Source organism: Phyllostomus discolor, chromosome 7 (assembly GCF_004126475.2).
Source record: "Phyllostomus discolor isolate MPI-MPIP mPhyDis1 chromosome 7, mPhyDis1.pri.v3, whole genome shotgun sequence".
In the NCBI taxonomy this organism is placed as follows: Eukaryota; Metazoa; Chordata; class Mammalia; order Chiroptera; family Phyllostomidae; genus Phyllostomus; species Phyllostomus discolor.
In genome coordinates, this window is record NC_040909.2 from 5,198,569 (window position 1) to 5,211,357 (window position 12,789).

The 12,789-nt window shown below is 63.1% G+C and overlaps 1 protein-coding gene across 2 annotated transcripts; it reads left to right on the top strand.

Annotated features, from left to right (window-relative positions):
- Positions 1-1,740: 1,740 nt before the first annotated feature.
- NCKIPSD (NCK interacting protein with SH3 domain) lies at positions 1,741-12,107 on the top strand. 2 transcript variants are annotated; one of them, XM_028518893.2, is made up of 13 exons: positions 1,741-2,016; positions 4,506-4,615; positions 4,848-5,052; positions 5,223-5,313; positions 5,544-6,034; positions 7,234-7,404; positions 7,571-7,657; positions 7,744-7,882; positions 7,971-8,051; positions 8,233-8,361; positions 8,473-8,565; positions 8,667-8,839; positions 11,196-12,107. In XM_028518893.2, exons 1-13 carry the CDS (start codon positions 1,846-1,848, stop codon positions 11,397-11,399), a joined length of 2,145 nt encoding a protein of 714 aa, XP_028374694.1. In that variant the 5' UTR covers positions 1,741-1,845; the 3' UTR covers positions 11,400-12,107. The 2 variants fall into 2 exon arrangements, with proteins under 2 accessions (XP_028374694.1, XP_035886255.1); XM_036030362.1 differs by lacking the exon at positions 1,741-2,016 and adding an exon at positions 3,593-3,965.
- Positions 12,108-12,789: the final 682 nt, after the last annotated feature.

Consider the following 12,789-nt stretch of genomic DNA (forward strand, 5'->3'; position numbering starts at 1 on the left):
CACAGTGCTGCTGTCATTCTTGCCAGAGGCTGGCAGCCTGCTCCCCTTCCAACCCGCAGAAGCCTCCTCACCGTTCTCCATGCCACTGTCTCCACTCCATGGCGCGGTCCTCAGTCCCCTAAATTAGCACCCTGTGGTCACCCAAAAAGGACCCTCACACATACAACTTTAGCTGGATTCCTGTGGGGTCGGTGGTGGCCTAGTGTCCCAGCAGCCCCTATGGAGAGAATTACACTTGGCACTGGTCTTTCTCTGCTCTCATGCAGCTTAAGCCAAACCTGTAGCAGCTAATTGGCTTGACATTGTGATGTCTGAGGTCCAGGGAAGCAGTACAGGGGCCTCAAGGAGCCACCAGCCTCTGGTCTGTTGGCAGCCATGGTCCCTAGTGAAGGGTCCCAGGAGGTGGGTGCCCAAAAGGGTCTGTTGGTTGGTTCCACTCTGCCACCTGTCACCACTCCTATGCAGCCCTGGGCCCCACTGCAACTGGGCGGGTCTTGGCCTTCATGCATCTTTAGCCAGGACAGCCCCAAGGAGAGTGACCTGTGCTCTTTGCTAGGAGGGTTTCTGGGAGGAGGATCTGTGGCAGGAAGTTTTGAACTGCAGAACCAGACACCAGGGAGGAGGACACACACCTGGCACCAAGAAGGCAGGGTCTGGATGTCCAGTTTTAGCAGCCCCACCCTGCTCCTGAACCTCCCAGCATCACCTCTCCAAGGCCCACCACGCCTCTGTCCACTACGACCAAAAACGGGCCAAGTGCAAACACCGGTGTGGTTGTGCCCACAGACTCCGCTCCCTGGGCCCAGGCTTCCAGTGGATAATGTGGCAGAACCAGTCCCTGGAGAGAAGTGAGAGATCCCCAGAGATCTCTCTGGGTTCCCCCCTCTCTCCTAGGACTTCCAAGTGCTCTCCAGGTCAGGACTGACTTGTAAAGTGAGTGGGTCAAACAAGCTTGCAAGGCCACTCGTCACCCCACTCCTCACCCTCCACCAGCCCTCCGGTCTCCAGAAGGGAACATCAGAATTGGAGCTGATTCCTGTCAAGACAATAGAACAGACCGATGCGAAACGTACAGATTCCTGTGCGTGCCAGGCAGAGGAAACAGGCCACACGAAGACAAGGGCAGGGAGGAAGCGAGTTGCGAGTTGTTGAAAGGAGGTGGGGTGGGGAGGGAAGACGGGAGGGCTTTGGACGGGAATGCCCCGACCTGGCTTCTGTTTTCAAGACCCCTTCCTCACTCTTGCTTCCCCATTGCCCACCACTGGCGCGGTCTGCTGCCGGAGCTGCCACTTTAAGAGGGGTCCTAAGGCCTAAAATACACCGAGGGGACGCGGGCCCCGCTGGAACTTCGAAGTGTCGGGTCAGCGTGAAACAACAAAGGGACAATCAACACGGGGTCGCCGTCCTTACTGTTACGTCAGGACTCACTACCCACCCCAGGGTGGCGGGGACGCCAAGGACACAGGCTCTGCCGTTGGGCTGCGGGCGGAGCGCTCCTTCGGGAGGTGCCTAAGCCCTCGGGCTTGAGCCGGGTAAAGGACTGGAGGGCTGGGCGGACAACGCTGGGGCTCCGGGAGGGGTCTGGGTCGGGAGGTTGGGGCAGGGACCTGCAGCCCGACCGTCCGGGACCGAAGAGGCGGGGAACTCCCCGGCGTTTGGGGCCGCCAGGGGCCTCTGCGCTTGCGTGCGTGGGCCGACACACTCGGGGGCGGGGCTGCGGCGAGCGGGCGTGCGCGCACACGCGTTTTGTGTCACGGGGTGGGGCGGGTGCGGCGCTCGCGGCCTGGGTCCCGGTTGCACAGCCCCCGCCGCCTACCCTGCCCCAGCGCGGCCCGGCTCGGCCCCATGTACCGCGCGCTGTACGCCTTCCGCTCGGCGGAGCCTAACGCGCTGGCGTTCGCCGCGGGCGAGACCTTCCTGGTGCTGGAGCGCAGCAGCGCGCACTGGTGGCTGGCGGCGCGGGCGCGCAGTGGCGAGACGGGCTACGTGCCCCCCGCCTACCTGCGCCGCCTGCAGGTGAGTGTGCCCCGTCCCAGCCGGCCCTCCGCGGCCCTTAGGTTGAGCCCTGTTACCTGCTCGCACTACCAACCCCGGAGTGCTGGGCTCGGGAAGGAGTTCGAGAGCCTGACCCATGGCTTCCCCTGGTCTGCGGATGGCCCCGTTTCTTTCCAAGCCCACCAGGACTAGGACCCCAAGAGCTCGCACCCCCACATTGCACCTGGCCCTTGACAGCCAACTCTAAGGACTTCAGACCTACCAAAAACCTGACTCTGGAACTGAGACTCCTTGAGATCCCAGACCCACTGGGATCCCATATCTGAACCCTCATCTGAGTAGAATCCAAGAGTCAGCCTTGGACTCCAGCCCCACCGAATCCTGACCAGTTCCCCAGATCCCTTATCGGTCCCTTTCCTGGATCCCAAGGATCCCACACTCTTGCCTCCCACCCTCAGACCCCCAGTTGGAGCCACTGCTTCCGCCGCGGAGACCCGGCCACCCTGGACACTTTCCACAACCATCCTCCCTGTCCTCACCGCCCCCCAACTTGGACCCTGGAGCCACAGGCACCCCCGGCCCCCAGATGACTCCCAAAGCCCTGAGACTTCAGTGTCTTCCCCTGCCCTGTACTCAGCTACTCCCTAAGCTCTTCCTAAGACCACCCACCCACTTCGAACCAAGGCGCTCAACTGGAACTCCTTGGCCCTACTCTTCCCCCTCCCCCCGAGTCGCAGGTCCTGGCTTTTCAGACTTCCTATGCTTTGAAAGTGAGGGAGTTCCGTCCCTCCTTGTCCCCAGTCTGGAGTGGAGACCGTCCCCATTGCGAGGAAGTGAGACCTCCCCATGGCTTCCCTTGGTCTGGCTGTGCCCCCGTGTCCTTCCAGTGGAGGCGGCAGCCCGAGTTCCTGTCTCCCCAAGAATAGTCCTGCTGTTGGGGCCTGGATGCAGTGTCACCAGCTGGTCACTTCTGACCACAAGAAAAGAAGGCCCGGAGCCTCCAGGCCCGGCCAGTGCCCAACACCCCCACGGCCGCCCTAGTCCCTAGACCAGGAAACATCCCGTCCCAGCCCAGTTAAGGACAGAAATGACAGGGTAAATTTGGAGGTGTCCTCTGGTCTTCCCAGAGGAATGGGCCCTGGGCAGGGGACCCCCGGCCTGGTGCCTGGAGTGACAGTGGGGAGTGGCAGACGTCAGGGGTGCCGGGTCTGGAGCGAGCATGTGAGGCCCAGGCTCTCTGGGGCGGGGGGGCTGTTGGAGGCCCCTGAGGAAAGGCTGCTTCTTGCACACCTGGGCCTGTGAGGCCTCTCCCCTGGCCAGGGCCGGCAGGGCTGGGCCTTCGGGGAGGGCAGAGGGGCTACCCTCCGCTCCGTGTCTTGGTTTCTCTCTGCAGATCTCCCTGCCCCGGACTCCCTAACGCGCTCATTCTGACTACCTGCGTGTGTGTCTGTCTGCCTCCGACTCTCCGTCTCTGTCTCAGGCTCTCAATTTCTTTCTGCGTTTTCTCCCTTTGCCTGACTCTCCCCACCCCCCTCCTCTCTCTACCTCTGTGTCTTTCTTCCTCTGTGTGTGTGTGTGTGTGTGTGTGTGCACGCCTCTCTCTTTCCGTTCCCATTTCTGGCTTCTGGCTCCTGTCTCCTTGCACTCCGGTGTGCCCCGTGTTACCTGCAGGGCTTTGCTGACCCCTGCATCCATCTGTCTGTCCCCACTACGGAAGCTTTCAAACCCTCTCTGTAGTGACGACATCCCCTGAGTTCTGAGGCTCCTGTGTAGCCTGATGGATCGTGTGTGTCAGGGACAGGGAAGGGGTGGAGGTAGCTGGTCCCACTGCTGCCACCCCCTGCTCCCTGCTCCACGCCGGGCAGGCTGGGTAGCCTGGGCCCCTGAGTAGCTGGGGGATAACAAAACAGAATCTGGGACAGGTTCCCATGTCTCATCCTTTGCCACAAACACAACTGCTGCTTTCCCGGGTGGGTCTAGAAGATTCCTGGACCAGCTCTGGGGGATGAGGGCTGGGAGCAGGGGTAGGGAGAGGAGACCCCTTCTGCCCATGGTCCGTTGCCAGGACCTGCAGAAGGCTCTGTGAGGTCACGGCTGTTCTGGAATGTGACCTTGGTTGTGTGAGCCATCAGCAGGGTCCAGGGTGACTTGCGAAGGGCTCCAGACTTGGCAGGCTCCCTGCGTGGCATCTCAGCCTGAGCTCGGGGACAGTCAAGCCTGGGGACAGAGCAGGTGTGTGCTCCTGGCCCCAGGCCAGGGGTCCCTGGTCTGTGTGTTTGCTCCGGACTCCTGGTTTCCAGAGACTTCTTAGCGGAGAGCCTCCCTGTGGGCTAAAATCCCGAGCGGGGCCCCCACGGGCCAGGCCTCGGCTCTGTGAGGGACGCAGTTGGAGAGTCCCGTGTCGTATTCTAGCCCAGCTGTCTGTTCTCACACCCAGCCTTCCAGGCCTCCGCTGTTGGGGTCCCCTGTCTGCCCCGGTTCTAACTGCCCGCCCCTGCTCCCCCACCCAGGGCCTAGAGCAGGATGTCCTCCAAGCCATTGACCGGGCCATCGAGGCCGTGCACAATGCAGCCATGCGGGACGGTGGCAAGTACAGCCTGGAGCAGCGTGGAGTCCTCCAGTGAGTGGGGGGTAGAGTCCTCCAGTGAGTGGGGGTGGCGGAGGGTGCCTCCCAGGGAGCACGGTGGGTGGGATCCTTCCGTGGGTGCTGGGGAGGCACTGGGGGCCGGGCTGGGGGTAGTGCAGAGTGGGGAGGAACATAGGGGAGGTGGGGGACCCGTGCATCCCACGGGAGCATGCGATGGCTCTGGGAGTTATGGGGTGACAGCTGCAGTGATCTCCCGGTCCCTTAGGAAGCTGATCCACCACCGGAAAGAGACTTTGTCGCGCAGGGGCCCCTCTGCCTCCAGCCCTGCAGCTATAACCCCGTCCACAAGTGACCATTATCTGGATTCTGCTGCCGGGAGGCAGCCCAACGGGGTGTGTCGTGCTGGGTTCGAGCGGCAGCACAGCCTGCCCAGCTCTGAGTATCTTGGGGCAGACAGAAGCCTCTACCAGGTACATGGTGAGGACAGCCCGGGGAAGGGAGGTGGGCGGGCCTCCGGCCCTCGTCCAGAGGCCCGAAGGGTCCAGTCGGGGCAGCAGTGGCTGCCCAGAGCCGTAGCCCTGCCCATGCCAGGAGCCCAGATGTCAGCCTGCCCTCCCTGACCTCACTTGCACCCTCCCAGATCCCTCCGCAGCCGCGCCGAGCAGCACCGGCCACACCCCCTCCGCCTGTGAAGCGCCGGGATCGCGAGGCCCTGGTGGCCTCGGGGAGCGGTGAGAGGCAGGGCTGGGGGAACTGTGGGGGCTTGCTCAGCTGTGTCAGGGAGTTGGGGGCTCCAGGCTTAGGGGGAAAACGAAGCACATATTGCAGCAGTTGGGGGCCGTGGGCTCAGTGGGGAGGGTCTGGCAGAGGAACCGGGCCCCGAGCCAGGGACAGAGGCTGGGCTCGGAGGGGTAGGGCCCCTGGAGGCTGCCCCAGCAGAGCATCCACTCTCTGCCCACAGGCGGCCGCAACACCACGCCCTCCGGGGGCAGCTCCATGTCCGGCGGCTCCTCAGTCAGCAGCACCTCCCTCGACACGCTCTATACTGGCTCCAGCTCGTCTGAGCCGGGCCCCAGCGGCTCCCCCACGCCCCCGCCTGTGCCCCGCCGCAGTACGCACACCACTGTGTCCCAGCCTCAGCCCCCTCCCTCCAGGGTGCCAGCCCCTGAACCCCCTACGGAGGACGTGGCGGCTGACACCCCCTCAGCCCCTGATGAGCTGGAGGCCTTGGGTGCGCTGAGCCTGGAGACCACGGAGGAGAAGGCAGCCGCTGAGACGGCCGTGCCCAGGACCATCGGGGCAGAGCTGATGGAGCTCGTGCGGAGAAACACCGGCCTGAGCCACGAGCTGTGCCGTGTGGCCATTGGCGTCGTGGTGGGTCACATCCAGGCCTCTGTGCCAGCCATCTCGCCCGTCATGGAGCAGGTCCTCCTCTCACTGGTAGAGGGCAAGGTGAGGGTGGGCAGCGGGGCCAAGGGCTGTCCCCACCCCTTTTCCACCCTGGCACTTATGCCCAGCCTTTCCTTGACAGATGCATATTGAGCTGTAGCCCTGGGCCACCACCAGCGTGCTGGGTGCTGGGGGCATTTGAGCTGATCCCTTGAGCAGACAGGGAGGGGGAGCATTCTAGGCAGGGGCTCAGCCTGGACAGAGGCCCTGAGGCAGCACCGAGCCGGGCTCACGGGAAGCAGTGGGCCAAGGCCATTGTGGCTGGAACGCTGGGAGTGAGCATGCAGGTGGTGTGGGAGGAGGTGAGACACAGGGCAGGTGAGACCAGATTCGGTGGCCAAGAGTTCTCTCTGGCTTCAGGGAAGGGATGGACATAGGGCATGAGTGAGGGCAGTGCCTTGCTGACCTTGGCATTGGAGGGGGGGGGTGCTTCAAGAACTCTGACGGAGGCCTAAGTGCTGGCTCAGACATGAGTGAGGTGTGTGGGTATCATAGGGTGGGGCCCGGTTAGGGAGCGGGATGGGAGGGCAGCGAGCCCAGCCTGCATAGTGGGGCCTCCCGGGGCTCCATGGTTCCTGCAGCTCGGGTTTGGGGTCAAGGAGCAGTGGGTGGATGGCTTGCCTGTGCTGGGCATGGCTGGCACTGCTTGGCTGACAGGGTTCAAGGGGAACGTGGGAGGTGGGTCGATGGCAGGCCTGGTGCCCTTTTGAGCAGAACTGGAGCTCGGGGTCTCAGTCTCATTTGAGCAGTGACAGAGGCCACGGCCCTCCTCGTGGAGGAGGTTTATCCAGATCTGAGACGAGAGGCAAGCTGCTGGGAAACACGCGCTTCAGGCAGAAGCCTGTCCCAGGAGGTTGTGCAGACAGGGGGTGGGGGTGGGGGAGCAGTGGCGTTACCTGGAGGACGATGAAGCACTGGGCTGGTGTTTGTGGGAGCCTTGGTGTTGAGGGATGGCCCGTGGGAACAGGTGTTGGTGGACACCCGAGGGGGAGCCGTGGTGAGGAGGGACGATAACCCCAGCCTGGTCCCCTCCCAGGTGCTAGGACACTGACCCGGGGCAGCTCTGGGAGGTGAGGCCGGATCCCTGGCCTGACCCTGAGCCTGGCTCACAGGGACCTCAGGGTCTAGGAGGGGCTCCAGGGTGGGGGCTTCCTGGGGATGGGGGAGAGCCTGCCGAGCCACACCCAACCCTTTCCCCCCAGGACCTGAGCACTGCCCTGCCCTCGGGGCAGGTCTGCCACGACCAGCAGCGGCTGGAGGTGATCTTTGCAGACCTGGCTCGGCGGAAGGACGATGCCCAGCAGCGCAGCTGGGCCCTGTACGAGGACGAGGGTGTCATCCGCTGCTACCTGGAGGAGCTGCTGCACATCCTGGTGAGGGGCGGGGGGCCCGCAGCTCTTCCCCGTGTGCAGAGCGGCCACCCCACCCCGCGCCGTTCTCCAGCGCTCAGGCGTCTCCCTCCCTGTACTCAGCTTGCTCACGTGTGGCAGCACGGCTCACACTGAGTGACTCTGTCGCACTCCCTCCTCCTCCTCACAGACTGATGCAGACCCTGAAGTTTGCAAGAAAATGTGCAAGAGAAACGAGTTCGAGTCTGTCCTGGCCTTGGTGGCCTACTACCAAATGGTGTGTGGGAGACAGAGGGGCGGGGCCCGGAGGGACCCGGGTGGAGGTGGGGCCCCAGGCACTAAGCACCCAGGGTCCCGTGCCAGGAGCACCGGGTGTCACTGCGGCTGCTGCTGCTCAAGTGCTTCGGGGCCATGTGCAGCTTGGACGCGGCCATCATCTCCACGCTCGTGTCGTCTGTGCTGCCGGTGGAGCTGGCGCGGGACATGCAGACAGACACGCAGGGTGAGGCGAGGGGAGCTCCTTGCCACGGGGGGGTGGGGGCGGTTCCTGCCATCTGTGGGGACTCTGACTGTCTGTCTCGCCCCCCCAGACCACCAGAAACTCTGTTACTCGGCCCTCATCCTGGCTATGGTCTTCTCCATGGGGGAGGCAGTGCCCTGCGCGCACTATGGTAAGAAGGCAGGTCACTGACCAGCTCAGTGTAGGGACCCCAGAGCCAGCTGGAGCCAGGACCTGGGGCCTGAGAGGCTGGGGCCCACTGGCGGGTGTCTCTGGGGCTCACAGAAGCCCAGGGAGGCTGGGGGTGTGGAGCGGAGGCCAGGGCTGCGGACTTCCGTTTGCCCCTCTCGCAGAGCACCTGGGCACCCCCTTCGCCCTGTTCCTGCTGAGCATCGTGGAGGACGGGCTGCCCTCGGACACCACGGAGCAGCTGCCGGATCTCTGCATGAACCTGCTCCTGGCGCTCAACCTGCACCTGCCAGGTGGGGGGGTGGGGTGGGGCCCGGCCGGGAGGTAGCCGGCCGCCCCCGGTGGGGGGGGGGCTCTCCGGGCTCACAGCCCGCGCGCTCACCCACACCCGTGTCCCCCCTCAGCCCCCGACCAGAACGTCATCATGGCCGCCCTGAGCAAGCACACCAACGTCAAGGTCTTCTCCGAGAAGCTGCTCTTGCTCCTGAACAGAGGGGGTGAGGGCCCAGGAGTCCCGTGACTCCGCGATCCCATGACTCCCGGGGGCGCCTGGGCCCCCCACGAGGACCGCCCTGACGTCCCCTCCCCCGCCCCCTAGATGACCCCGTGCGCATCTTCAAACACGAGCCGCCGCCGCCGCACTCGGTCCTCAAGTTCCTGCAGGACGTGTTCGCCAGCCCCGCCACGGCCTCCATCTTCTACCACACGGACATGATGGCGCTCATCGACATCACCGTGCGCCACATCGCGGACCTGTCGCCCGGAGACAAGGTGCCCGGAGGGGCTGCCGCGGGGGCAGTAGTGTGTAGCGCCCGACACAAAGTGGGGGGACGTGACACTGAACGGAGACAAGGGATGGGGCTGCTCCTGGCGCCAGGGAAGCTCCGGCACCCGGCTGGTGTGCCTGGCCCCGGAGGAGCCAGCCACGGGGCCACGTGGGGGCGGTCTGTCGGGGGAAGCTGGAGTGGAGGGAGCCGTGGGGGGTGCGGAGTGGGAGTGGAATGTGGAGGCTGCGAGGGCTTTCTCCATGGAGGGGGGTGCACAGGCCCACGTTTGGGATCAGTGGCCCCTCATCTGATGATGGACACCCACGGAAGGGCCGAGAGGAAGCGGCCGCCACTGTCGGGTGGCACCAGCGGGTGGGGAGAGCTGGCGGAGGGAGAAGAGGGCAGGGCTGGGTGTTGAGAGTCGGCCAGGCCGGGCTTGCTGCCGCACTCTCTCGTGTTGAAGAGCAGGCAATGGAGGAGGCGCTGATAACTGAGGCGGGAAGGAACTTTGACCCGGGGACATCGGCTGCGGGGACGCAGTTATGTTCTGATGTGTCGAGACTGAGAAAAGATGGCTGCTAGACAGGCAGGTGCAGAGGGGGTCGGGGAGGCAGCCGGGACTGCAAAGACACTTTGGCGGTGTCCGTGCATAGATGGAGCAAGAAGCTTGTGGTCATGTGCCCGTGTCACAGGATGGACAGGTCGGAAGGAAGCCCAGGCCCCGGCGCGGGACCCTGGGGGGTGAGCAGGGAGAAGCCCCAGAGGAAAACCAAGAGAACAGGAGCCCAAAGCCATGTGTTTGGGGGACGAGGGAGTGAGCTGTCTCCACAGTTAGGAGCCTGAGTTAAGATAAGGGTTGAGAACTGGCCACTAGATCTGCCACACAGAGGTCAGCGGTGGTGGACAGGCCGTGTCTGTGGAGTGGAGGGAAGAGAACGTGAGTGGGGGGCTTGGGAGCAGTCAGTGGAGACGTCTCGTGAGCTTCTGGGAAGGGGAGCAGGGGAGAAGGTGGCACCGGGGGCCTGGGAGGGCGTCTTAAAGCTGGGAGAGCCCGGCGCACGTCTCGGAGCCAGAGGGAACCATCCGGTAAGTGTGGAGCACTGGCGTCATGATGTATTGCGGGGCAGGGTCGGGGGTGCTGCAGAAGGCAAGTGGGTAAGGTCACAGGAGGGTCCAGGCCCGTGTTGGGGGAGGGCCCCTGACAGTTCCTTGCTGGCGGGGGCAGGGAGGTGCCGGTGCTTCGAGAGGACAGGACTTCCTGAGAGGTGGCTGGTTTCCTTCCTGGAGCCCAAGGCCGCCGGCTGGCTGAGCAGTTTAGGTTTGCAAAACAGAGACGGTGAGCAGTGGCACAGCCAAGAAAAGTAAGGGGCAGTCCAGACGATGTGCGTCTATCCAAGTTTGTGGTCGGCAAGGTGGTCGGGAAGGACGTCGAGGCCCGCGCCTGGCTCTGCAGCTGCCTGCTGCTCAGGCCTCGGGCAGGCGCCGGGTCTGACCAGTGGTGGGCTTCGCAGGGTGACGCTGCCTCAGCTGAGGTAGAGAGAGAAGTGAGGGATGGTGAGGGGCAGACCCAGAGAGAGAAAACGCTGGGTCAGGTCGGTGCACTGAGGGCCTCAGGGAGGGAATAGAGCAGCTTGGGGCGTCAGATTGGAGCTGCTGGTGGAGCTCTTTAACCCGAGGTGTGGGGAGGGTGAGTGGGGGCTGGGAACTGGAGACGGATTCGGAGCATGTGGAGGCTGTAAGGTGATGGGGTCCGGTGGGGTTTGGGGGGTGTGGGGAGACACAGATTCGGAGAGGGGACCTGCAGGCTTGGCCTGCGCTTCTGAACGGACAGCAGAGAGTTGGACGGCAGATGGAGGGGTTTGAGGTCCCTTTGAGACAGGCAAGAGGCGACCAGTGGCAGTTGGATGATTCTCTTCTGGAGCTCGCAGAAGTCTAGGCCAGAGATACGGGTGTGGGTCACATTTGGAGCTGCGAGTGTGAATGAGATCTTCCAGAGTGAGGGCACGGTGAGAAGCGGAGGGCCCCTGAATTCAGACAGTGTTACCACAGGGGCTCAGTGTCAGAGGGGCGGCAGGGGCTCGCCGCTGCTTCTTGCCTCTTCGCTGAGCCAGGACTTCTTGGGCCAGCCACGTTCTGGGACTGTCTGTGTCTCGGCTGATCCAGTCACTCACTCACTTACTCAACAACTGTCGGAGGCCAGTTCTGTGCCAGATGCACTATGGGTGCCGGGCGTGCGACCCTGATCCTCACTGGTGTGAGCGGGTCCACAGCCCCAGGGTCCAGGTGGCTGCCACGGGGCCTGTCCCTCTCTGGCAGCAGTGCCTCCCTGGGGTCCACGAGCTTGCCCGCTCTTCCCGCAGCTGCGCATGGAGTACCTGTCCCTGATGCACGCCGTGGTCCGCTCCACACCCTATCTGCAGCACCGCCACCGGCTCCCCGACCTGCAGGCCACACTGCGGCGTATCCTGGCCGAGGAGGACGCCTCACCCCAGTGCCAGATGGACCACATGATTGTGCAAGAGATGTGCAAGGAGTTCCCGGTGCTGGGCGAGGCCCCCAGCTAGCACCTTCCTTGCCGCCCTTCCCTGCGCCCCTGGGCAGGGATCAGAGGACTTGGGGCTTGGCCCTAAGAATGTTTTGCACTGACAGTGTTAGGGGGTGTGGCGGTGGAAGGGACCTGAGCAGAGCCCCCCACCTGAAGTAGGGCCAACTCGAGGGGCCAAGTGCAGGATTGAGGACCACGCTCTGGGAACAATGCTGGGGCAAAGGGAGTTTGTGAGCTGAAGTCCATCTCCCCGGGCTGCCTGTTCAGCATGTCCCCCCGCCCCCCAACTCCCCATATACACGCGCACACTCAGAGTCCTGCTGCCGCTGCTGCTGCTGCTCCAGGCTGGGCCAGGGCCCCTGTCCCCACCCGTCAGGTCTGTGTCCTGGGCTTCAGCCAGCCGTGTCCTTGGGGTGAGGGGGTTTCTTGCCAGCTCAAGTTTTTTTTGCCTTAGCTTTGCAGTAAATGCTGCTCGTGCGCTTCCCCTGCCCCTGGGGGGGTTGCTACCCCTCACTCCCACCCCCAGGGTCCTTGGCCAAGCTGCTGCTTTGAGAGCAGAATCTTGGAGATGGGCCACCCATCCTTGAGCCTCACAAAATGGAGCAATGGCACTGAGAAAGCCAACGACAGATTCTATTTTCTCTGTAAACATGTAGACTGGAAAGCCATGTGTATTTTCCTATGTGTTGCCGCTCACCTTTGGAAATAAATCACGGGCCTCTGCAAACAGGCTCCCCAGTACGATCCTGGGTGGTGGTGGGAAGAAGATGGGCGGGGCCACTGGGGCCATCAGCTTGCCCTGACCACTCCAGCCTGATGAGGTGGCGGTCCCGGACAGGCCTGTCCTTCACGGTCCCTTGAGCCCTGTTGAGTTCCCACTTCTGGGCCACAGCCACTGAGTGCCTTGTGGTCCTTGTGCAGCTGACCGCCCCTCCGGGCTTCACTTAACTGTTTCTTTGCCTTGGATGCCATCTCTCTGTCCCTTGTTGAAACCTGACCCGGCCCTGGCCTCTTTGGATCCCTGGGCCTTGTCCAGCTCTGTTTCGTTATGGGCCCAGTGAGATCTTTCATTATGCAGCTTCCGCAGAGACTTGGTCATTAATGTGGTGGGGGTGTGTGCAAAAAGAGTAAAACAGATATGGGTGAGAGCTGCACTGTTTTGAGGGGAATTAGGGCAAAAATGTTATTTTCCTTGTGGGCTTCCAAGTCAAACGCTCTTGCCGGAAGTGGGGGCGGGAGAATCAGGAAGTCTCTGCCAGACGGCAACCAGTCTTGCGTGTTTTTTTTTAATTTATTTTTATAAAGATGTTATGTATTTTTAGAGAGAGAGGAAGGGAGGGAGAAAGGGAGAGAAACATCAGTGTGCAAGAGAGAAACACTGGTTGTCTCATATGCACCCCGACCAGGGA

Excerpts from the sequence above, each read along its gene's own strand:
- NCKIPSD (XM_028518893.2), top strand. The coding sequence starts at position 1,846 with ATGTACCGCGCGCTGTACGCCTTCCGCTCGGCGGAGCCTAACGCGCTG. Across the intron at positions 5,053-5,222 it reads CAGACAGAAGCCTCTACCAG|ATCCCTCCGCAGCCGCGCCG; the intron begins GTACATGGTGAG and ends GCACCCTCCCAG. Across the intron at positions 7,405-7,570 it reads AGGAGCTGCTGCACATCCTG|ACTGATGCAGACCCTGAAGT; the intron begins GTGAGGGGCGGG and ends TCCTCCTCACAG.